The sequence below is a fragment of the Eriocheir sinensis genome, chromosome 22, assembly GCF_024679095.1.
Source record: "Eriocheir sinensis breed Jianghai 21 chromosome 22, ASM2467909v1, whole genome shotgun sequence".
Lineage (NCBI taxonomy): Eukaryota > Metazoa > Arthropoda > Malacostraca > Decapoda > Varunidae > Eriocheir > Eriocheir sinensis.
Genome location: NC_066530.1, coordinates 7,252,409 through 7,277,003, shown reverse-complemented (window position 1 = coordinate 7,277,003; position 24,595 = coordinate 7,252,409). Strand labels below are relative to the sequence as shown.

Here is a 24,595-nt window from a genome sequence, read left to right as displayed (position 1 = left end):
TTAGCGCGACCGCGTTCGTCCACCTAATTCTCGCGCTGAATGGGGCTCTACTATATATATATATATATATATATATATATATATATATATATATATATATATATATATATATATATATATATATATACTATTCATACTTTAGATAGATATATAGGATGAGAAATATCACAAGAGAATATTCTATGAATATCTTGAAAAGCACAACCAAGAGTAGATACAAGAAAATATCTGCTCCTGGCAGAAAGGTAACCATGGGAAACACTTCACCTGGAAATGTTGTAACATGAAAACAAAACAGTAGTCCACTTTGAAAGGAGGCTGGATTGATTTTGGTAAAATCAAGATCATTAATTACAAAGCTAAAATAATGTCTACTTGAGTCATGTATCCGATAAATTTCTAAAGAATGAGTCCGAGTCACAGGTTCAGTAAACTAACAGCCTCCCTGAGGTGCAGGGCCCTTTGGGCTGCCAGAAGAGCTAACATCTTTGCATCCCAAGTCTTGTAACACATTTGGCTTTTAAGACTATGGTCAAACCATTTCAAATTGTCCGTTTGGGCATTCAATTTCGCGGGTCCTTTCCTCCCCTCTGCTCTGCCACACAATCCCAACACCTATCCTTTCCTCTCATATGTTAGCTATAGGTAACATATGAAAGGAAAAAATAAGTGTTGGGACTGTGTGGCAGAGCAGAGGGAAGGAAAGGACCCGAGGAATCAAACGCCCAAATGGACTATTTGAAATGGTTTGACTATACAGGTAACTCTCGATTTACGCGAGTGTTGCGTTCTTGAAGAGGTCGCGTAATTAAAAAACGATGTAAATCAAACAAGAGGTAGGTTTCTGTCGAAAAATAAATACCGTAATTTTCGGCGTATAGCGCGCATTTTTTCACATAAAAAGTGCCTGAAAGTTTAGCCCTGCGCGTTATACGCTGATGTACAAATTTTGAATGATTTTTTTCTTCTTTGGGATGTTTTTAAGGGTGTTTTTCGTCTTATCCAATAACAACGGCAAACTTACCTTTATTATTGTTTATAATCCTTCATAGTCCGTAGCTGACCAATAATATGTTAACATAGAATACAGGGCGATCTAATAACTACTATACAAAGACTAAATCGGTGGAAGATTGTCCATGCCTTGCTGTTATCCCGTTTTTCCGTCGGGCGCCATTTGTTTGATCTTGATCTTGATGTCACAGGTGGCTTAAGATTGTATGACTAAGGAGCAGTACAAGCTACATAAAAAATCATATTGGAAAAAAATGTCCATGTGTTCATTATTAATTATTAATATTAGTGAGAATAATGGGGTAAATATGATATCAGAAACTGTACATCATGAGTCTTGTACGAGGAGTAATTTCACGCAATCCCAGCCCGGCCGCCATTTGCATTGTTTACAAACCACACAACCACACCCACACATCAAACAGCTGCATGCCGCGTGTCACCAGAACCGAGATATCCACTCGGGCACTCATTCTCAGCCTCTCTCGTGTGAGGAAGATATGAGGGGCTGGCTAGTATTGGTACTGGTACCGGTACCGTACCGTATTGCTGGTACCGTTAGTACCGGTACTGGTACCGGTACCTGCCCACCCCTATTGTTGAGTAGCGTGGCAGCGTAGGTACTGTATTGTTGTTCAAGTGGCGCGCGGGAAGAACTGAGCTCAGCTGTGTGGCCGTGTGAGTCCAGTTGCGTGAGACATCTGGTGGCCACTCCATAAAATATCGCGTATAAGTGAAAAAAACGCCTAAATTAAACATTTATTTGGATTTTGGACCCCGCGTTATTTAAAAAACGCGTAAACCAAACTCGCGTAAAACGAGAGTTACCTGTAGTTTAAATGAGGTAGCGAACATCAATTTTGATTGTATCATAACAATGAGAGCCTTGTGGGAGTGATCACACTAAAAATTATTGCCATTGGGCAGTAATATAAAACTTTCTTTAACCTGTTGTTACAGCTGAAGAGGCAGAATGGTAAGGAATTTCTCTGATGAAAAGCTTGACAGTCAAGCACACTTCTAAAATCAGAGATTTATCTGCAAGACACTAAGTTTGGCAACTATGCTCAGTGGAGACAAAGAGGCACCCTGTAGCCTACAACGCAGTGCCACCTGTCTCAGCTGTCTATAAAGAGACTGCCTCACTACACAGTGCTGCCACTGCTCTAGCAATACATGCTGACATGCTCATTGTTGGACACCATTTCTCACAGGATATTTGGGTTTAGTCCTACAGATATTCCAACATAAGGAAAATGATAAGGTAGTATCTACAAAATACAAAATTTATTTTAATCTTAAACATCTCATGTTTAACAACTTTGGTGGATTTCATACTGTAGGCTCTGTCTCAAGTGTTGGCTGATGCTTTTTCTTGCTGCTTTGAATTTTTTTTGTGAATTCTCTTGGCAACAAAATATTGATGTGTGAATATGAAAATCTTGGCAAAATCCATATGAATTCAAAGAAACGCATAATTTTTTAAGAAAAAAAAAAAAAGAAAAAAAAAAAAAATAAATAAAATCTTATATTATATATTTTTCTCAAAGGTCTGAAGTAATAGGGTGCAAAAAATGACCAATATTCAAGTACCACTCAGAAATAAAATGATGCAAGTATTTCATACTTGTAGTTTGATTCCGAGGGTGGCAAGGCTTTTACTGGTACGGCTTAAACCATGTGATCCCTGCCTGAGGCTCATAAGACTCAGACATCTTAAAATACACACTTTACATGTTACTTTGCTTTTTAAAATAAATAAAACCTTCATTAACAATATTAAGCATAAACCAACACATTCAAGAACCATGAAATGTTCTCTGTACTTAACACGTGCATATCAAGGCATCATCAAGGACTCATCAATGTTACTTGTTATAAAGTTATGAAACAATAACAACACTCAAACCTAAAATCATTTTCTGCACAGCTACAACACACTAGGGCAATTCTCATCACTGTCACTTTATATATATATATATATATATATATATATATATATATATATATATATATATATATATATATATATATCTATATATATATATATATATATATATATTTATCTCTCTTTCTCTTTCATCTGTTTACTGATTCCTTGTGTTTTCAATTTTGTATCATTTTTTTACTAGTGCTGAATACATATTTCTTGAAATGAAGGATTACTTTAACAGGCTCCAAATTGTTGTCAGGAGGCAGATTTTCTTGTCCACCTTTCCCTTTCTTTTTTCCTGATGAGAATTTCTGAAGAGTGAGCTTGGTGGTGTCCTGGAGACCGCTGGTGATCCTGACCTTCACCTTGCCTCCCTGGCCAAAGGTTCCGTCAATCACGCCCTCCTCCCCCGTGGAAAGCTTTACCTTCAGTCCCACAAAAAGCTGGCTGTTGGTGTCTTTCTTCAGCAAGCTTTTGACAATGAGTTCATTCTCATTAGCCACTCGCTCTACCAGCCCTTCTTTGCTTTTTTCCTTATAAACCTTGATTCTTTCCAACTGTGTCTCTCCATAATTTTTATCTGTGAAGATTTCCAAAGGTTTGCCTTTGAAAGCTAGGCGGCACATGTTGGTGTGCACGTCCATGTCTAGCTTTGACCCTATCAGTGATGAGTTTGGGGGAATCTGAATAGCTTTTTCAAACTCAAGGAGAGTAAACTGTTGCAAGATATTGGAAGTGACTCCATCTCCAGCCTTCAGGTCAAGGAGCTCGGACTGGTACTTGTAGGTGCGCTCATAATCAAACACCTCCTCTGGGCCCTGCTGGTCCTCTGTGCCAAAAAAGGTTGCCCTTGCCATCACTGTTTCATGACCCAAACTAATGTGAAATTTTGCCTTAGTCTCAATTGGCAGTTTGTAATATGAGATCCTTGAAACTTTGGCAAGAACCCCAAAGGCTGTCTTAATGACACCTGGAGTGCCCACCACTCCCCTCTCCAGCAGTTTGGGGTCAAACTGTGTCACACAAATGCCAGCACGGTCACCCTGTGAAACCTTCTCTACTGGCTGTCTGAACATCTGCATGGACTTTACTTTCTTGGTCACCTTTAAGCTTGGAATCTCCACAACATCATTGATGGCCACGGCCCCCTGAAGCACCGTGCCTGTCATGACTGTTCCCTGCCCTCGGATACTGAAACAGTGATCAACAGCAAACAGAAATGGACCTGAAGTGTCTCTTTTTGGAATGTATGAGAACGCTTGCATCACCTCCATTAGTTCCTTCACTCCATCAGGGTCCTGGTCAGGTGCGTCTGGCCCCCCCGGCTTGGCAGCCACAGCAATGACTTTTGAACCGACAAATTTTGTTTTTTGCAGTGTGAGTAAGATCATTTTTGTCATCTTTTCAATGGTTGCCTTTTGTTTTTCTTGGGGTATTAGATCCACCTTATTAAGAACTACAAGAAGGTTATCACATAGCACCTCACCAATAACCAGACACTCTGCTGTCTGTGTCTGGATGCCCTTGGTTATGTCCACCACCAGCATCATGGCATCAATGATCTGGGCTCCCCCAATAATGGTTCTGATGAGAGAGGCGTGCCCTGGACAGTCCACCAGGGTGAACTGCAACTTATCATACCCACCTTCCAGCACATGTTTCGGAGCTTCCACCACAAAGGAGCTGAAGCCCAAGTCAATGGTGATGCCCCTCTCTTTGGACTGTGGATTTTTGTCAAAGCAAGCAGTGCTGGCGACTGTGCTCAGGGCCTTGGCAAGGGAGGTCTTGCCACTGTCAACGTGGCCCAGCACTCCAACATTGAAGTTCAGAATTTTTCCAGCCATTGCAGAGCCATGAAGAGAAGATCCTGATGGAAGATAACACACATCGACTTAATTTCAAATATACCACATTTGCCAACATCAAAGACCTACTGGCCTTTCAACATCTACCTTTCCTTCATGCTGGAAGTATGCCTACATGCAGCCTGTGCCTAGGAATGGTGGCCACTCTAATCCCTCAAACTACTGTCCTACTGGTGTAGCTACTTTCTTATCTATTTAAGGCTTTTGAAACAATCCTTAACAGGAAAGTTCTTAAGCATCTATCAACTTCTGACCTATCAAATTGCCAGTATGGGTTCTGCAAGGGGCGTTCTACAGGTAATTTTCTTGAACTGACTCTTGGTCATTCCCTCTTAGCTGTTTGGTGAAATGTTTGCTGTTGTCTTAAGACATCTTGAAAGCTTTTGACAGTCTGGCACAAATCTTTACTTTCTAAGTTACCCTCCTATGGTTTCTATCCCTCTCTCTGTACTTTATATACATTTTATATCTATCACTGCTGTGGTAGATGGTCACTTCTCCAAACCTATCAACAGTGGTGTTCCACTCTCTTTCTATTGTCCATTAATGATCTTTCTAATAAAAACTGTTCTAGGCACTCTTAAACTGATAACTCTACCTTTCTTCAACAGAAGGCCCTCCACACAGAAATTACAGGACTCAAGGTTGACGCTACAGAACATTTAAACTCTGAACATGCTATCATTTCCAAATGGGTCAGGAGGGACTTGGTTTCCTTCAATGCCCCAGACACAATCTTCCAAACCCCTATCCCCTATTCTTCAACAACACTCAACTGTCCCCTTCTTCTGCACTGAACACAACATGTAAGGAATGCAGGGCAGAAGTAGATCTGCACATTTAATTTTGCACTGTAATTTCTTTCAAGAAATTACAAACAAATGCGAGTTATTCAGCCAACCATACAAATTTTTTTTTTAGTGAACTATTAATTGAAAACATGAGCAGAAGAGAGGAAATTAAACATTTATTCCAGGAATTTTGAAAAAAAAAACCCCACTTAAAAGGCTGTGGAGAGAAGGGAGCTCAACCAATCCTAAGAAGACCAAGAGGAGGGCCGGCCGTGGCACGGGGGATCCCTCCGAGCTGCAGTGAACTGAAGGGCTTTGCCCCTCGAGACCCCCCTCATCTTTATCTGACCAAACCTAACATTACTTCCTATCTAGAGTGTCCCCTCAACACCACCATTTAAATGTTACCACAGGAAAATTATCAAGATTAATATATAGTAGAATAATATTTGTCAGTATCAAACTGAAGTGCAACAGTGAAGAATAAAGAGACTGGCACAGCCTCCTCCACCACCTCTGACAACAATGGTAGAGCATGAAGCGCATCACACACATTCATCATAGACAATTAAACTTAATAAATCTAACAAACCAAATCTACCTAACCTAACCTAACCAAACCTGACCCCCCCCCCCCCCACCACCACTACCCACTGCCAAAACATTTTTATTTTTATTTTACAACAAAGGAGGCAGCTCAAGGGCACAAAAAAAAGAAAACAATAATAAAAAAAAAAAAAAAGCCCGCTAATCGCTGCTCCCATAAAAGAATCAGAGGAGGTGGCCAAAAGCAAGGTCAAATTCGGGAGGAGAGGTGTCCTGATACCCTCCTCTTGAAAGAGTTCAAGTCATAGGCAGGAGGAAATACAGATGAAGGAAGATTGTTCCAGAGTTTACCAGCGTGAGGGATGAAAGGGTGAAGATGCTGGTTAACTCTTGCATAAGGGGTTTGGACAGTATAGGGATGAGCATGAGTAGAAAGTCATGTGCAGCGGGGCCGCGGGAGGCATGCAGTTAGCAAGTTCAGAACAGCAGTCAGCGTGGAAATATCGACAGAAGATAGAAAGAGAGGCAACATTGCGGTGGAATTTAAGAGGTCGAAGACTATCAGTAGGAGGAGGAGAGCTGATGAGATGAAGAGCCTTAGCCTCCACTCTGTCCAGAAGAGCTGTGTGGGTGGAGCCCCCCCACACGTGAGATGCATACTCCATACGAGGGCGGACACGAGTTTATGGGGAGGCGGTGGCTGAGTCAGCAGAGTAACGGCTCCGTGTTCAGGAGGACGCGAGTTCAATCCCCGACCGGTGCCACCAAGCTGGGATTTTTCAGCTGCTGCCGAGTGGCTTAAAACTACCCACATGCTGTCCAGAAGACCACCCATCAACCCGGACTCTAGATTCTAGGATCAAAGATGAGCTCTGGGAGGGCAGCATGAGCCAATGCAAGATGGCGCCACTATAAAACACTCGCCTGCGCCAGAATGGGCTGGGCCGACCATCAGGACCCACCGGAAAGAAGCCTTGGACCGACCATCAGGATCCACTGGGAAGAAGCCTACCGGCGAAAAAAAAAAAAAAAAAAAAAAAAGGCCCCTGTATATGGATAGCAACTGCGTGGGGGAGAAGAACTGGCGGAGACGATACAGAACACCCAACCTCGAGGAAGCTGATTTAGCGAGAGAGGAGATATGAAGTTTTCAGTTGAGATTTTGAGTTAAGGATAGACTGAGGATGTTTAGTGTTGAAGAAGGTGACAGCTGAGTGTTGTCGAAGAATAGGGGATAGGTGTTTGGAAGATTGTGTTGAGTTGATAGGTGGAGAAATTGAGTTTTTGAGGCATTGAAGGACACAAGGTTCCTTCTGCCCCAATTGGAAATGATAGCAAAGTCTGAGGTTAAGCGTTCTGCAGCCTCCAGTCTGGAGTTGTGTACTTCCTGTTTTGATGGTCTTCTATTGAAAGAAGTTGAATAATGCAGAGTGGAGTCATCGGCGTACGAGTGGACAGGAGTTTGTTATGGAAAGATCATTGATGAATAACAGGAAGAGAGTGGGTGATAGGACAGAGCCAACATGATGTGTTAGGCTTCACTCATAAAATTTATACATCAATATTTCGAAGTTTCCTTAGTTTTCTGGAAGCTAATAGTTACTGCACTGCATTCAGAGTAATAACGTACAACACGATGTAAATATTAATCTCATAAATGATGGTAACGAGTGTTGAAACAGGATCTGCAGAGGTGGAGGTAGAAGGGAGGACACCAGCTGGAAGACCAAGGAAGACCTGGAGATGGTGTGTGGAGGAAGACATGAGAAGGATGAACATCATCAAGAGTAGAAGAGACTCACAGCCTGGGTAACCTCATGAGGGAAAATAAGTATGTTAAACAAGCAGAAAAGAGTAGCGTTAATAGAGATAAACGGGGATTGTTAAGGAAAGGGTAAACCCCATTCACAATGTGCCGACCCTGGGCCATGACAACCCAGCAATTCGGGGCATGTGAGGTCTTGGGTGTGAAATATTGATGTGAAAGGGTCGCACATGGTCGGAATGAGGTCTAGAAGTGATCGCCGGATGCTGATTTGGCACAGTGTGAAGAGGTCCTAAAAGTCGCTGGGTAGTCGTGGCCCAGAGTCAGCACAGTGTGAACAGGTTGTAGCCTACTAATTTTGAGACACTGTTTATTTCTGGGCAAAAATATGCTGTTATTTTATTATGGAGCTACAGTCATAAATCGGTTAACAAGTGTTTTGATTTATGAGCAAAAGCAAATCTTAAAAAATGCCTTGATTTACAAGCGGTGACTTGGTATATGAGCATCCTGTTTGTTGGTCTTTCGATGAGGACTGGCGTATCCCTTTGTACAAGTCGTAGACGTGAGTGTGGGTTCCCTTTGTTCGTTGCAAGACAAGAGGAAAACAATGTGAATAGCGTCTTAGTTAGGGTTGCCACCTTGAGCTAAAATAAATCAGGAACGCAACATCCCATTCTCCAACACAGAACAAATCCATATATTAAGAAACGGGTGGCAACCCTAAGATTTCTCTAGCTTGCCATGACTGACAGCTGCTCCCCGCTGCTGGTGAAGGCAGGAGGAAGGGGCGAGGAATTTTATGATGCGTATTTTAAACGCATTTCAGGGCGACCCTTGACAAACATAATTTTAAGGACTGGTTTTGTGATTCATCACTCACTACAGTTTTCAAATACAGTCATCCCCCGCCGTTCGCGGGTATTTCGTTCCCGGACTTCGGCGCGATGCGCGAAACCGCGAACGGCGGGACTATAACCCTATGGGAAAATATGCATTTGGGGAAGTCACCTCTGACACGTCATATAAAACATGTTTTTTTGGTTCCCAAAAGTAGCCCAATTTGCGATAAGTAGCCCAATCTGGCAACACTGCAGTGTGGCGGCGCGTGAATTTTTTTTTTTTACGATAATGTTGCTATGAGAAAATCTCGACCAATAGCAGTCGTCCCTGAGTGAGCTGCTGGCCAATAGGAAAGCATGACGTCACAGTCTAACTGTGACGTCACTCAGGAGCAACCTAAAGGCGGTGTCACATTAGCACTTTTTCCGTCAACTTTTTCCGTCGTTTTTCTGAAAATCGTCGATATCTTGGCTGCGGCCTGTCACACACAAACGGTGTTTCGTCAGAAACTTTCCGTCGGCACAGACCATGGGAATGTAAACAAACATGGAGTCCACGCTATGCAAAGATACGCTGCTCTGAACCTAATACTGTGTATTGTGAGACTTAGACGAGCTAAACAAGCCAAAAGCGTGCATGGATGCGCCATGGTTGGCTCGTCGGGAAAGAGAAAGTGTGTACCACAGGCTGTTAAAAGAGCTGAGTTTAGAGGATCATGAGACTCTGAAGAATTGGATCAGGTTGGACAAGAGCCAGTACCACAGACTTCTGGAGTTAGTGACACCTCTTATTGCCAGAAGTGACACCAGGATGAGGAAGGCTGTCACTGCAGGAGAGCGTTTGAGACAGGTTGAAGCCACGTGGAAAGTCTTGGTCTTGGTCTTGGAAATGTAAACAAAGGCGGAACTTTGCAGGCGGAAACGATCCTGATTGTCTGACAAATTCATGCGATAAGTTCATGAACGATGAAAATCGACGGAAATGGCATTAATCGACGGAAAAAGTGCTAGTGTGACACCGCCTTAACGCCCATTGCGCCTCCCTCCTCTCCCTTCCCCCTCCTCTGCCTCCCTCCTCCTTCCTCTCTCCTTCCCCCTCCTCTCTGCCTCCCTCCCTCCTCTGCCTTCCTATTTAGTGTCAATGCATCTCCGCCATCTGAAACTGGGGCCGCGTATAAGCGGGGGGGGGGTCACAATTAGTTGACCGCGAATACGCGAAACCGCGATGGGTGAGACCGCGAACGGCGGGGGGTGACTGTACTAAATTTCATCCGCTTAACCATTCAGACAGTCAAATGCAGAGCAAATGGGATTCCATATTTTAAGGAAAGGGTGGCAAGTTGGCAACCCAAGTCACAGTCTGCATTGTAATCTCATAGAGATAGCAGCCGTGCACTCATATCCGATTGCATTTGTGCTTTGGTGTGCAATCTTTGTATTTTCAGCACTACAGTGTGTGTTCTTTGTGCTTTAACAATGTCCCACAGAAAGATCGTTAACCCCTTTGCGCCGGATGTTCAAAAAGCCCGCCTGGCTGATATACGGCGTGCTCGGCTGGCGCGCGGGAAACCTGAGCCGACATGTATCTGCTTGTCGCCTCCGTATATTATGCTGCTGAAAGCCCTCATTACATGTATCCCGTATTTGCAAAGCAGCATACACGACGAGTCAACATATACCTGCTATGCATAATATAAATTGCGTCAACGCGAAATAAATAAAAAAAGCGAAATAAAGAAAGGGGAGAAAGGGGCAAGGGGGAAAGAAATAGAGAAAGCAGATGATTGTGTAAAGGAGGAAGAATGTTGAGAAATTATCAGAGAGAGAGAGAGAGAGAGAGAGAGAGAGAGAGAGAGAGAGAGAGAGAGAGAGAGAGAGAGAGGTGGCGTGATGGTGTCGGCGCCACCGTTGCCAGATTATCATACTCGTAGCCTCGTATTTACGGTTTCTGACCCATAACTATTGCCAAAACACACCAATAATTAACCATTCTAATGATAACTGTATATGAAGGCAATTATTGGGGTCGAGGAGGCAGATTTTTGGGTCGGAAATTGGCAGACAGGAGGCCGAGTACGACAATCTGGCAATGTTGGTAGGCGCCTTGGTGTCTGAGAGAGAGAGAGAGAGAGAGAGAGAGAGAGAGAGAGAGAGAGAGAGAGAGAGAGAGACAGCCACTGAGAGTTCCTAATTTTAGACACAAGGTGGGAAGAAGGCGGTGCATACTGTATCTCTATTTTTGTGATTGGTGGGAACAAGTATGGTGGGAGGAGCAATAGGATTTCAAGGACAGCATACGGCGTCTTTACTTAGTAACCAACACAAAGTACGGGACAACTCAATAGAAGAAGAAACAGAATAGAAATATGACGCCTACGTAGGCGTCATCGTATATGCTACTGGGGCTTCATGACGCCTACGTAGGCGTCATCGTATTGAAGGGGTTAAAAGGGATGGTGCTGCAAAGAGGAAAACAGGAACGGCGGATACTATGTTTGCAACAGCAAGAATGGTGTGTGACCCTTGGTGGCTTGTATGCCCTCCTGGACGTGACTGACTCCCATTCACTCTCCATCTCGGACGCTACGTTTGGTTAGCTCCACGTAGTGGTGGTCGAATGCAGTCCCGGTGCCTCGAGAATAGGGAAACTGTGTCTGCTATATTCCAGTGTGAAGCCTGCACCTCGAGCGTAGTTAGTGGTTGCAGGAGTCTCCATAACAACCATAACACATTGATTTGTGTTTTATATTATTTATCATTGCTATTTCTTAGTAAAATTACTTTATTTCTGTATAAAATAACATGTAAAATTATTTTTATAACTATTTTTTTGAGATATGGGACGCATTAATGGGATTCACATTAATTTCAATGTGCAGTGGAAGTATCGTAACCAATGAGGTTCATCCTAGGTGCGTTGTTGCCGATGCGTAGAGCTCCTTTGTTTTGGGGTATAGGGAGAAGAGCAATACGGCTACCCACTGACTGGGAGGGTGGCCTACCCCATCCTCACCTTCTGTGGTAATGCATGGCGTTAGTATACCCTGCGGGGTAGAACCAACGGGGAGGGGGGCAGCGACCATCAGCTGTTGTTTTAATCCTTTTAGCCTGGACAAGGAGCAAGTCTTCATAATACTACATTGGACTGGCCACCAATGTACTTTTATTGAGTTTTAGAGGCAGGAGCAATGGCCAGGGGGCAGCAGGAGAGTAGGGAATGCTTGAGACTGGTGTTGATTAAGCTGTCAGTACTGACACTCACAAACACTTGGCTATTTTCCATTACATTTACGTCCTGGATTGATGCATGACTTTCTTGTGGTGTAAATACGTTCTTCATTTGAATGGGAACCTCAAGGAGGAAAATATTTCATCAGGTGGGCTGAAAAAGACTACAGTAACTGAAGGATGGGACAGCAGATAAAGGGAGGAGGGCGAGGTGGCCAGCAGACGCTATTGTAGTTTATCGGGAGCGGTTGGTTGAAAACTATTCTTGGTTGGTCCCCGTGGATTTCTGACCCTCCCTTGTCCATTCTATCTGAAATCCATTATAAGCGGGCCCATTATATCGAGGGTTTACTGTATCTTGTGTCCATACAATACACTGCTGTATTGTTTTTCCGTCACAAATAAAAGAGGTGTTGAGGGGGGGCAAAGCTCCCTCATTAAGGGGGTTGAAGCCCCCCTGTTAAGTAGGTTACGTCAAGTTAGGTTTTGTTAGAAATTTATTCGGCATGCAGTGTGGGGCAGTGGAAATACGCAGTGAGAGGATGGGACATGAAGCCTGCGGCCCACTACACGGGGCAGTGTTGCAAGAAATACCTCCTTGCAGAAATAAGTCGCTGTGCTGTCCACCATGCATGTGAGCTGGGGGAATACACAGCAGAAAAAACATTAATTTGCCTGATTTTGTTCTACAGTACCCTCTTGAGTTTCGCGCTCACTTCGTTCCAAAGGTATAGCGCTAAACTCGAGGATCGAGAAACTTGAGGTATTGAAAACACTGAAAAAGTGCTTATCTGTTCCGACCCGGGTTTTTTTTTCTTTTTTTTTTTCTCTTTTTTACATGTGGGCTATGGCGCCGGTAGACTACCCATTTGGGCCTGATGGTCGGCCCCGAGCCCGTCATGGCGCACGCAACTGTTTATAGTGGCGCCATTTTAATTGGCTCATGCTGCCCCCCGGAGCTCACTTTTTAACCTCCTTTACTCCCTTGTTATCTCAAAATACATACCTTGGAAAAAGGAAGAAAACAGGAAGAGAGAACGGGTCGTTTTAAAGCCACAGATGAAGCCTTATGATTGGCTGAGCTCTGAAAACACGCTTGTGATTCGCTGGGAGTCCGATGATGTCATCGCCGGCGCTCACCCGGTCAGCGGCCTTGCTGCCTTGGGGCAGTGTCACACGGCTGTTTTTTTCTAACCGTTGTGGCTACTGGCAACGCCCGTGCGTCCATCCGGGAACGAGTTGTCAGTTGTCCGTAACCTGGTGTCACACTGAGCCCTTTTTTTCCCACTGCGTTAGCGGCAGCTTGGGCTACCGGCAAATCCAAATTTTCCAGGTGTGCGTCACACACGGCCAAGGTCGGTTGCCCATATCCACATCCATAACGTAAACAAAGCACTTGCCCTGTATCTACATAGCGTCGTCTGCAAAAGCAAGGGCTGTCGCGGCTTGTGCTGCCATTACCCAAGTTATGTACTTGTTGCTGCAGTTAACAGGAAGGAAGAAGCTGTTGTGGGTGTGGCATGCCTGTGGTTCCTTCATGCCAGTTCTCATTGTCACCACTGCGCGTGCGCGGCCAACTCACCCATCTTGACTCAGCCACATAAACACATGGATTGAGTAACAACAAAGACACACACACAAACACACACACACACACGCACACACCAGACTCATCATGAGCCATGGCAGATGTTTCTCACAAACAAAAATGGTGAAGTGTGTTAGAACTTATTTGGTGAGTGGTTCATACAAATCAAACATACCCAATGGCAAGAAGAGAGCAGTGTTAAAGACGACTGCTCTCTTCTTACCAAGAGCAAGGTTAAGTTCATGTGAGCCACTCACCAAATACGTTCTAACACACTCAAGAAATGGTGAAGTCATTTCTGTTTGTCAGAAACATCTGCAATGGTTCATAATCCATGTGTTTATGTGGCTGAGTCAAGATGGGTGGGTTGGCCGCGCACGTGCAGTGGTGACAATGGGAACTGGCACGGAGGACCCACAGACACGCCACACCCACAACAGCTTCTTCCTTCCCTTTAACTGCAGCAACAAGTCCATAACTTGGGTAATGGCAACACAAGCCGCGACAGCCCTTACTTTTGCAGACGATGCCATGTAGATACAGGGTATGTGCTTTGTTTACGTTGCGTATGTGGATATGGGCAACTGACCTTGGCCGTGTGTGACGCACACTCGGAAAAGTTGGAGTTGCCGGTTGCCCTAGCTGGCGCCGACTCGGTGGGAAGAAAAAACCCTGTGTGACACCAGCTTATGGATAACCGTGAACTCGCTCCCGGTTGGGCGTACGGGTGTTGCCCGTAGCCCCAACGGTTGGATGAAAACAGCTATTGTGACACCGCCTTAAGGCAATGAAGCCACTGATAGGGTGAGCATCGGTGTTTGTCATTGGACTCCCAGTGAATCACAAGCGTGTTTTCAGAACTGTCATCCAATCGTAAGGCAGCCGCCTTCAACTGCGGCTTCAAAACGATCCGTTCTCTCTCTCTCTCTCTCTTGCCATAGCCACAATGTTTGGAGTAAAACGTCCAGTGTGATACTACATTTAAAGGTAGCGTGCGTGACGCTGATGGTAAGTAAACGTGACCCGTACGTGTCAAAGCAGCGCGAAACTCGTGGTGATAATGCGCGAAAGTCGGGATGGTAAGAATTTAGGACTAGCTGCGAAACTCGTGGATTGTGAAACTCGGATAGCACAAAACTCGAGAGGGTACTGTATAGTCTGTTCCACAAGAGCCGGCGGAGATTTTCCTTCAGGGGTGGACTCGCGGACTTGGCGTCATTGCTTGAGTGATGGTCTCCGTGCCGCTCACTGGCTGTTGTTTACTAGATCTAAGTTGCGGCAATTTCGTTTGCCATGACATAGCCTACTATCTCTCGCTCTCTGCTACCTCTTAAAATCAACACTATTGGTATATAAATTTAGTTATTCTTATAATCGCTCTTCCTTATGGCTATTTATTGGTTTATTACCCACAAATATTAGAAACATATTTCAGGACGATGAGAAAAATGAGGAGGTTCTTGCCTTAGGCCAATGTTTCTGTATGACTCCATAGCATCACTACACTATGACTAAGCCAGACCTAAAAATATACCAAGAAATCTTACAATAAATGAGTTAATTAGACTGTAGCCTAGCACTTTGTAGTAGTAAAATGTAGTAAAAAAAGTTTATAGCCTCAACAGTCGCTGGACATTGTCCGTTTACGACTTTACGTGCAGTTCTGATTTAATTTTGTTATGAATGTCGTTTCAGATTAATTTATAATAGTTCAAAAGGCAGGTACTTATCAATAAAGATATTATTGCATTAGTTTTTATCGGTGCAATCTGTTACCTTACAACTCACAAAGGGTTTTGGTAGGAATACAAAGTCAATTTTATGCGCATCAGAACAAGTTAAGAATTGGCCAATGAGTGCGCAGTACCATCACCCGTGCAATGATACCAAGTCCGCAAGTCCACCCCTGAAGGAAAATCTCCACCAGCTCTCGTGGAACCGACTATAGTTTGTCCACTTGTGATCTTTGTGAGCGGTGAGGGAACTATAGAAACAGTAAGCAAGATGAACCTCTCTGCTAGACATTTTGTGGCTGTGGCAGCAGGTGCACAACAGACACTGAAAAGTCAATCATTATATTAGTGATTTAATGATTTGTGACAGAAACAGTTAGCAGATTATTTTGTAACACAATTAAACTACAATAAAAAAATAGCTTCATTCAACGGTGTCCCATGGCTGACGTGCTGGAAATTTGCCTCCAGTCCCACACCGTGTATTTATACTGGCCCACACCGCATTTCGAAAAAATTCAAACAAACTTAACCTACCTAATGGGAGGCTTTGAGGTAAATATGGAGATTCACTACGCGCCTCCATTATTCCCCCCACGAGAATAATAACCTTTCCAAGGCCTCACATACTCTTGTACTTCTTTAGTTTTACCAGTGCATCATACATGTGAAGGGATCCAGGGGGGTAGGAGGGGGCTGAAGCCCCCCTGTTAGAGGTTAGGTTATGTAAAGTTCGGTTGGAGTAGTTTAAATCTGCTCCCCCACCCAAAAACCCCGATTTCCCATGGGTCTACCAAAATCATTAGGGGAAGGGGATTAGGCCTTTTTCTTTACTTTTAAGTACTTGCACCGGTTAAGATTCGTTTTAGTACCGTGCCAGTACCTCATTACCTACCTTATGAAACATCAGTAGCTCTTCATATATCTTTTCTACAAACCTTCAAGTCATGGAAACGCTGTCAAAATCCAATTCAAGGACTTTTTTTCTACTCATGAAACTAGGGGATAATGTTTATGAAAGCATGTCACCTCCTCTGGTGCTGGCCACGGCAACGGTGGTGCCGCCGCCGCCGCAAAATAGCTCGCAGAGGGTTTTGTTAGGTTAGGTAAGATAAGCTAAGGTTAGGTTGGGTTATATTCATGCTCCATGATAAAATTCGCAGTATGTATTTGCATAAAAATAACAGGTTTGCCCTGGCGACGGGTGGTGCAGCCGGTGTTGCAAGAAATACCTCCTCGCAGAAATAAGTCACATATACATGTGGGGGTCCAGGGGATGCACAGCCCCCCTAGTTAAAAGTGGGGGTTGAGGGGGGCGCAGCCCTCCCGTTAGCAGGTCGTAAACTTTGGTTGGAGTAGTTTAAGTATGCTCCCCCACTCTAAACCCTCTGCGAGCTATTCTGCGGCTGCGGCTGTGGCTGTGGCTGCGGCGGCGGCACTGTCGCTGCGGCCGCCGCTTAAAGAGTAAAAAAAAAATCCTTGAATTGGATTTTGAAAGTGTTTCCATGACTGTTGAAGGTTTGTAGAAAAGATATATGAAAAGATAGTGATGTTTCATAAAGTAGGTAATGAGATACTGGCATGGTACTAAAATGAATCTTTACCCTTGCACCTTTATATTATGGTTGAGGGACATGTATTTCGTCCCTTAACTATAATATGGAGGCATAATATCGTATTTTGGAGGCGCGGAGTCAATCTCCACAATTTCTGGCTTTGCCCCCCTTAGTGAGGGGGCTTAGCCGCCTTCAACCCCCTTACCTAGACATCTTACCTAGACAGGTTCCACGAGAAGGGAACCCCACAAGTGCCAACACGCTAGCAGAATGAATATTTGCGTAATTACTCTTAGCACTAAAACTATTAAGCCGCTGCTGGAATGTGTGTTGATTGAACTAAGTAAAGACTAGTTATAAAATATAATAACTTATATGTATATAAGTGAAATAAGTATTTATATTTATATTTCTGTAAGTAAAATAAAGTAATTTAGAGTTGATATATTCTTTGACAAGAGTGTTTAGGAAGTCTAGTTAAAAATGAAATCATATGAAATTATACACTTACACTTACATTTAAGGGTTATGGGTTATTTTGTAGGCCTGGCCTAATAGTATAAACCCATATATGAGAATACATTGGTATTAGTATGTAGGGGTTAATATTCATATAATCTTTGACCAAGGTACTCTGCTAGTTTTCTCTTAAATACAGTTAAGGATGTTGACAGGATAACTGTGTCTGGCAGACTATTCCACAAAGCAATCACTCAGACTGAGAAGTATCGCCTATGTATTTCTGTGCTGCTGTGGGGCAGAAATATTCTGTGTGAATTACCACGGGTCCTAGAGGATGTCTGGAGGGAAAGTAACTCAGAGGGTTGCACAGGAGAGAGGCCATTGAAAATCTTCCAGACCTTGACTATGTCAGCTCTAAGCAGTCTGCCATGCACAGGGAAGAGACCCAAGGCATCCAGTCGGGAGGCATAGTCAAGATGCTAAAGTTCAACAATCTCCTTGGTCCATCGTCGTTGGACTCTCTCAAGCATGTCAGTATCACCTACATACCCTGTGTGCCACACAACTGAGCAAAATTCCAGCACAGGATGGATATGAGAGGTGAAAAGAGATTTCATCGCCCCTAATGGGGGGCTTTGACCCCTCGGCTTCCTTCTGTTTTCTGGAAGTCATTCATTGCTGCATTCCATTCAGGGACCAAAAAACAATCCATAATGCAAGTGTCAACTTCGCAAGAGGTGTGTGCCCCTCTTCATCACGAGCCAGACAACCAGCCAAACCCTGCAGCGGCAACACTGCACAATACAGTGAACACCTTGTGTCCCGCAGCACGAACCTGTGGCCGGGGACTGTCCTGGGGCTCCAGTGGACGGCAACGCTTCCCGCTGTGCTGAAGGTGCTGCCCTCAGCGGGCCAGCCTGGCGGGTGCTGGGCCAGCAGGGCACGGCAGGGCAGTTGTGGGTGGCGGGCGGGGTCAGCCGTGGGTGTCAGGTGTCAGCTGGGCCTGGCCACGTGAGGCACGTCAGCTGGCCCTGGCACCTGGCAGGCGAAATTCGTGGCAACCGAAGGTCTTGGTTTGGGAGGTTTCTGACGTGTTACATACACAGAACAGCGTAGCGGTGCAGCGGCAGCCTTGGTCTTGGCCCAGGAGACTTTACGAATAGTCTCCTTGGTCTTGGCGGCGGGCGGCGGCCCGAGGCGTCAACAAACACACGTGGAGGAGCGCGGTGCCTGCCCGGCGAGACACAGCACTTTATTATTATAGTCTCCTGGCACAGCACAGCCCCTAAAGCATTGCAGAAGAAGATTAGTGCACACCTACTCACGCCTCGCAAGCTGTCAGTCACTCTTTGCACTTTTCCAGGGATCTCTGGCTCGGAGATATGTTGTAGTGACAGCAAGGCACCACCACCACAGGGCCACAGGCACCCTGGCACGGCACCCCCAGGCCTTGGCACCACCCAGGCCCCCACACCCGAGACAGCCATGCCGCCGCGAAGACAGCAACAGGTAGGGGCTTGGACTTACATAGATTTACATAGATATTCAGACCACACAGACAGACCTAAGTGCAATTGGGTATTATTCCAGCAGTGGCGTACCCAGAAAATTGAAAGGGGTGGGCCAATATATATATATATATATATATATATATATATATATATATATATATATATATATATATATATATATATATATATATATATATATATATATATATATATATATATATATATATATATATATATATATATATATATATATATATATATATATATATAAAGAGAGAGAGAGAGAGAGAGAGAGAGAGAGAGAGATTTTTTTCTGCGTGCAGTATTATTGCAAGCGCAGGGATCCCATACAGCTTGAGGATTCGGGTTAGATCGCTAGGGTAAATTTATTATTTTTTATACATACCTGCATTGATACATACATATACATACATTGTACATTTTAGAAGTTTGTTGGTAGCACATAAGTACAACATAAATCTGGGAGATTTAAATAATCTTAAAAGTACTAATTTTATGTTACTTGAGCGAACTAAAATCTTGTTCTTTTCTGTAATTTGGACTGCAAGAATTTACCCTTGAAACAACACTGCTTACTTTAGAACTACATGTTCTGATAAAAAAGTAATATACTGTCAAGGAAAAAAAATGTTATATTCATATAACATGTATACTCTTCGTTTATACAGGCTGCTGCTGTAATACATATTTTTACAAGATAAATGGAAACTGGGTCAGGTATTTTATGAATATAAGATAAAAATTAACTAGATGAATTAGATTAGTTACTGTTAACAACAATACATTGAAACTGGTTTACCTGAAATTTATGCGTCTGTTCTTACATGCAAATTCATCAAGGACTTCATGATCAAGATTTGTGTCACAATAGACAAAGTAAGGTCAGTCCATCTAAATGACTTTCACTCATTGGGTTCCCAAGGTATGTTTTAAGCAATTTAAGGGCACTAAAGGATTGCTCATTGGTGGAAGTACTAACAGGTAGGGTTGAAAAAATTGCAATAAGGTGGAAAATTTTGAATATGTGCCCAATTTTTTGGCACATGCCAATGTCTCAATAACTTGCTTTGACCTCTCATGAGATTCACGACGCTTCCAATAACTCTGCCCCCGTAGATATTCATCTTCAATGAGATCTGCATCTCCATCAAGAAATTTTCCATAAAATTCAACTGCCTCCTTCAGTTCACTAAAATCAGTATCAACTGAAAGAGAGGGAACAAGATTTCCCAACAAAAAACTCCTAATGTGTTTAGATGCAAACCTTTCACTGAGTTGTGCTATAGCAGTGTCCGAAAATGGGAGAAAAATAGCTCTTTGATAGTACTCCTATGGAGTTGCTGTTGGAGGGTTAGCCTTAATTATGTTTCTGATGACCACTGATTGTTCAAGGCTTCTGGATGATATCTCTGTACCTTTCCTCAGCTTGGGCAAAAAGTTGGTTGAACTTATTTCTATCACGATAGGACTGAAATGCATCTATGCAGCTCTGTACACTTCAAGAGCACCCATTAGTTCTTGTTGTGACTCCTGCAGCTTTTCTGGCAAGGGTTTAGTGACACTTAGAACTGAGGTGAGCACTTCCAAACTCATGAGAAAACCCGGGTCACTTATTGCTTTAAATTAGGCTTGGCTGCTGATTCTTCACCTAACGTGTTTTGCAGTAATTATTCTTAATCATTATTTCATTATTTACCTACCGGATTAACTGAATTATCCGGGGCATCAACCGAGTCAGTGGTGACTTTCTTACACTAGATAGAGTACGTACGAGAAGTGTTTTCTGGCGTTTTGTGACCAAGGAGGAAATATGTTAAGAATGGAAAGGCACAAATCCCAAGCCTGCGTGAATTCAAGAAATGACACACGCTATAGTAAAAGAGTACTACATAAACAGAAAATGAAGTCTATCAATCATAATTTTCTGAATTTTGGAATTTGAGGTCAGAAAATATTATACGGATAACATGAATAGGCTACGGTCACGTGAACCTACGTCGTCAATGAATGTTTCTCAGAATAGATCACCTACTCTTATTCAACTCGGCAGCTCCATTGTTCAAGTGCTGAACATACAATAGTTACTCAGCCACTCTACACTGTCCACTGTCAAGCACAAAATGGTCATTAAAGGTGGTAATATAGTGGCAAAGGTCGACCTTGCAGGTCCCATACGCATCTCGTGTCGCTTGCCACTCTCCCCGTCATAATACAGAATCAATTATTACATACTCACCACTGGCACCAGACAAGTTCATTTGGTGCCTCTACAGTATAATTATATAGTCCTCCAATCACTTTGACTGCACCTTACACCTAAAATCAAGTAAATATGAGAGGCAAGAAGGAGAGAAGGCACACTTACGACTTTTGTGCTCTCTCTTTCTCTGCCAGAGCCATCCTAATCTCGTATTCCCCTTCTTCCTGTCTCCTCGCTCCCACTACAAACACCCCTCCGCCGCTTTCAGTTGACAGCTTGACATCACACTCTACACACAAGAAAATTGGCAGTGTTTCTTTACGACCTGTATGTGGGTGCCAAACCAAGGTCTTGTATTTTTCTATAAACTGCTTGTTTCCAGTGAAAGGAGCAGCCTCTTCTATTCACTGCTGGAAACACGTCTTTAAACGCTTTCCAGACAGCAGATTCAAAGTCCATAACAACACTGTCTGGCTATAAATCTGCAACCTTATCCCTGATGTACTGTAGTACGTGCGTGTAATCTTGAGCTCCTCTCCTAGACATCAGGACAAAAACCAGAGGGACTTGTTTTGTAAAGCTGTCTTGCTTAAGAAAGGCATGGATACTAAACAGTTGGCTGAATGGTTTGTGAATCGCCTTAAATGTGGCATCTACATACCATGTCTTGGGATATTTAAGTATTGACAACAAAAACGGGAGAAACATGATAATATGGCGAGCCTGTCCTAAATATGTCCTTTTTTTTTTTTTTTTTACAGCAAAGGAGGCAGCTCAAGGGCACAAAAAAAGAAAACAATAATAAAAAAAAGCCTGCTACTCGCTGCTCCCAAAAAAGAATTAAAAGAGGTGGCTGAAAGAAAGATCAATTTTGGGAGGAGAGGTGTCCTGATACCCTCCTCTTGAAAGAGTTCAAGTCGTAGGCAGGAGGAAATACAGATGAAGGAAGATTGTTCCAGAGTTTACCAGCGTGAGGGATGAAAGGGTGAAGATGCTGGTTAACTCTTGCATAAGGGGTTTGGACAGTGTAGGGATGAGCATGGGTAGAAAGTCGTGTGCAGTGGGGCCGCGGGAGGGGGGGAGGCATGCAGTTAGCAAGTTCAGAAGGAGTCAGCATCAGCGAGGAGCAGTCAGCATGGAAATATCGATAGAAGATAGAGAGGCAACATTGCGGCGGAATTTAAGAGGTAGAAGGCTATCAGTAGGAGGAGGAGAGGTGATGAGACGAAGAGCCTTAGACTCCACTCTGTCCAGAAGAGCTGTGTGAGTGGAGCCCCTCCACACGTGAGATGCATACTCCATACGAGGGCGGACAAGGCCCCTGTATATGGATAGCAACTGCGCGGGGGAGAAGAACTGGCGGAGATGATACAGAAAGCCCAACCTCGTGGAAGCTGATTTAGCAAGAGAGGAGATATGAAGTTTCTAGTTGAGATTTTGAGTTAAGGATAGACCGAGGATGTTTAGCGTTGAAGAAGGTGACAACTGAGTGATGTCAAAGAATAGGGGATAGGTGTTTGGAAGATTTCGTCGAGTTGATAGGTGGAGAAATTGAGTTTTTGAGGCATTGAAGGACACAAGGTTCCTTCTGCCCCAATTGGAAATGATAGCAAGGTCTGAGGTTAAGCGTTCTGCAGCATCCAGTCTGGAGTCGTATACTTCTTGTTGAGAGGGTCTTCTATTGAAAGAAGTTGAATAATGCAGAGTGGAGTCGTCGGCGTATGAGTGGACAGGACAGTTTGTTATGGTAAGAAGATCATTGATGAATAACAGGAAGAGAGTGGGTGATAGGACAGAGCCCTGTGGAATGCCACTGTTGATAGGTTTAGGGGAAGAGCAGTGACCGTCTACCACCGCAGAGATAGAACGGTCGGAAAGGAAACTGGAGATAAAGGAACAGAGAGAGGGATAGAATCCGAAAGAGGGCAGTTTAGAAAGTAAAGACTGGTGCCAGACTATACAAAGCTTTCAATATGTCTAGCGCAACAGAGAAAGTTTCACCGAAACGGCTAAGAAAGGATGACCAAGTCATTTAAGAGAGCAAGAAGATCGCCAGTAGAACACCCCTTGCGGAATCCATACTGGCGATCAGATAGAAGGTTAGAAGTGGAAAGGTGCTTTTGAATCTTCCGGTTTAGGATTGATTCAAAAGCTTTAGATAGACAGGAAAGTAAAGCTATAGGGCGGTAGCTTGAGGGATTGGAACGGTCACCCTTCTTAGGCACAGGCTGTACAAAGGCATACTTCCAGCAGGAAGGAAAGATAGACGTTGATAGGCAGAGACAAAAGAGTTTGACCAGGCAGGGTGTCAGCACAGAAGCACAGTTTTTAAGGACAATAGGAGGCACTCCATCAGGTCCATAAGCCTTCTGAGAGTTGAGGCCAGAGAGGGCATAGAAAACATCATTTGGAAGAATCTTAATAACAGGCATAAAGGAGTCAGAGGGGGGATGAGTAGGAGGAATATGCCCAGAATCGTCCATGGTGGAGTTATTACAGAAAGTTTGAGCAAAGAGTTCAGCCTTAGAGACAGATGAGACAGCAGTGCTGCCGTCAGGGTTAAGGAGAGGAGGGAAAGAGGAAAAAGTGAAATTGGAGGAGATATTTTTGGCTAGATGCCAGAAGTCACGGGAAGAATTAGAAGAAGCAAGATGTTGACATTTTCTATTAATAAAAGAAGTTTTGGTAAGTCGGAGAATAGATTTGGCACGATTCCGGGCTGAAATGTAAAGGTCAAAGTTAGTGGGAGTTCGAAGGCTCTGGAACCTTTTGTGAGCTGCCTCTCTATCTTTAATAGCACGAGAACAAGCGCGATTAAACCAAAACATGAGGAGTGGAGAAAGTACGTGGAATGTATGCCTCCATTCCAGAGACAATCACCTCTGTGATGCGCTGAGCACACACAGAGGGGTCTCGCTCCTGGAAGCAATAATCATTCCACGGGAAATCGGAAAAGTACATCCTCAGGTCGTCCCACCGAGCTGAAGCAAAATGCCAGGAGCATCGTCTCTTCGGTGGGTCCAGAGGGTGTACAGGAGCGATAGGACAGGATACAGAAATAAGGTTATGATCGGAGGAGCCCAACGGAGAGAACAGTTTGACTGAGTAAGCAGAAGGATTAGAGGTAAGGAAGAGGTCTAGAATGTTGGGCCTGTCTTCAAGACAATCGGGAATATGAGTAGGGTGCTGAACCAACTGCTCTAGGTCGTTGAGGAGAGCAAAGTTGTAGGCTTGTTCACCAGGCTGGTCAGTGAAAGAGGATGAAAGCCAAAGCTGGTGGTGAACATTGAAATCTCCCAAGATGGAGATTTCAGCAAAGGGAGAGTGAGTCAAGATGTGCTCCACTTTAGAGTTCAATTAGTCAAAGAATTTTACATAGTTAGTAGAGCTAGGCGAGAGATAAACAGCACATATGTATTTAGTAATAGAATGACAATGAAGTCTTAGCCAGATGGTGGAAAATTCAGGAGAGTCAAGGTCGTGGGCACGAGAGCAAGTGATGTCGTTGCGCACGTAGGCGCAACATCCAGCTTTGGATTG

At 43.8% G+C, this 24,595-nt stretch overlaps 2 protein-coding genes across 3 annotated transcripts in view; one reads left to right on the top strand and one right to left on the bottom strand.

Moving 5' to 3' along the window:
* Positions 1–1,760: 1,760 nt before the first annotated feature.
* LOC127001972 (selenocysteine-specific elongation factor-like) overlaps positions 1,761–24,595 on the bottom strand; it is a 24,922-nt gene continuing 2,087 nt past the window's right edge. Inside the window, exons 1-2 of one of the 2 annotated variants that reach the window (XM_050867273.1) lie at positions 18,159–18,301; positions 1,761–4,814 (exon numbers count right to left, since the gene is read on the bottom strand). In XM_050867273.1, coding sequence (XP_050723230.1) covers positions 3,121–4,791 — 1,671 coding nt within the window. In that variant the 5' untranslated portion in view covers positions 4,792–4,814; positions 18,159–18,301 and the 3' untranslated portion in view covers positions 1,761–3,120. Of the gene's footprint in view, positions 4,815–18,158; positions 18,302–24,595 lie in introns of those variants that run through there. The other variant, XM_050867274.1, reaches the window with a different exon arrangement.
* LOC127001973 (UPF0488 protein CG14286-like) overlaps positions 18,163–24,595 on the top strand; it is a 23,833-nt gene continuing 17,400 nt past the window's right edge. The window contains exon 1 of the mRNA XM_050867275.1: positions 18,163–18,832. Coding sequence (XP_050723232.1) covers positions 18,809–18,832 — 24 coding nt within the window. The 5' untranslated portion in view covers positions 18,163–18,808. The remainder of the gene's footprint in view (positions 18,833–24,595) is intronic.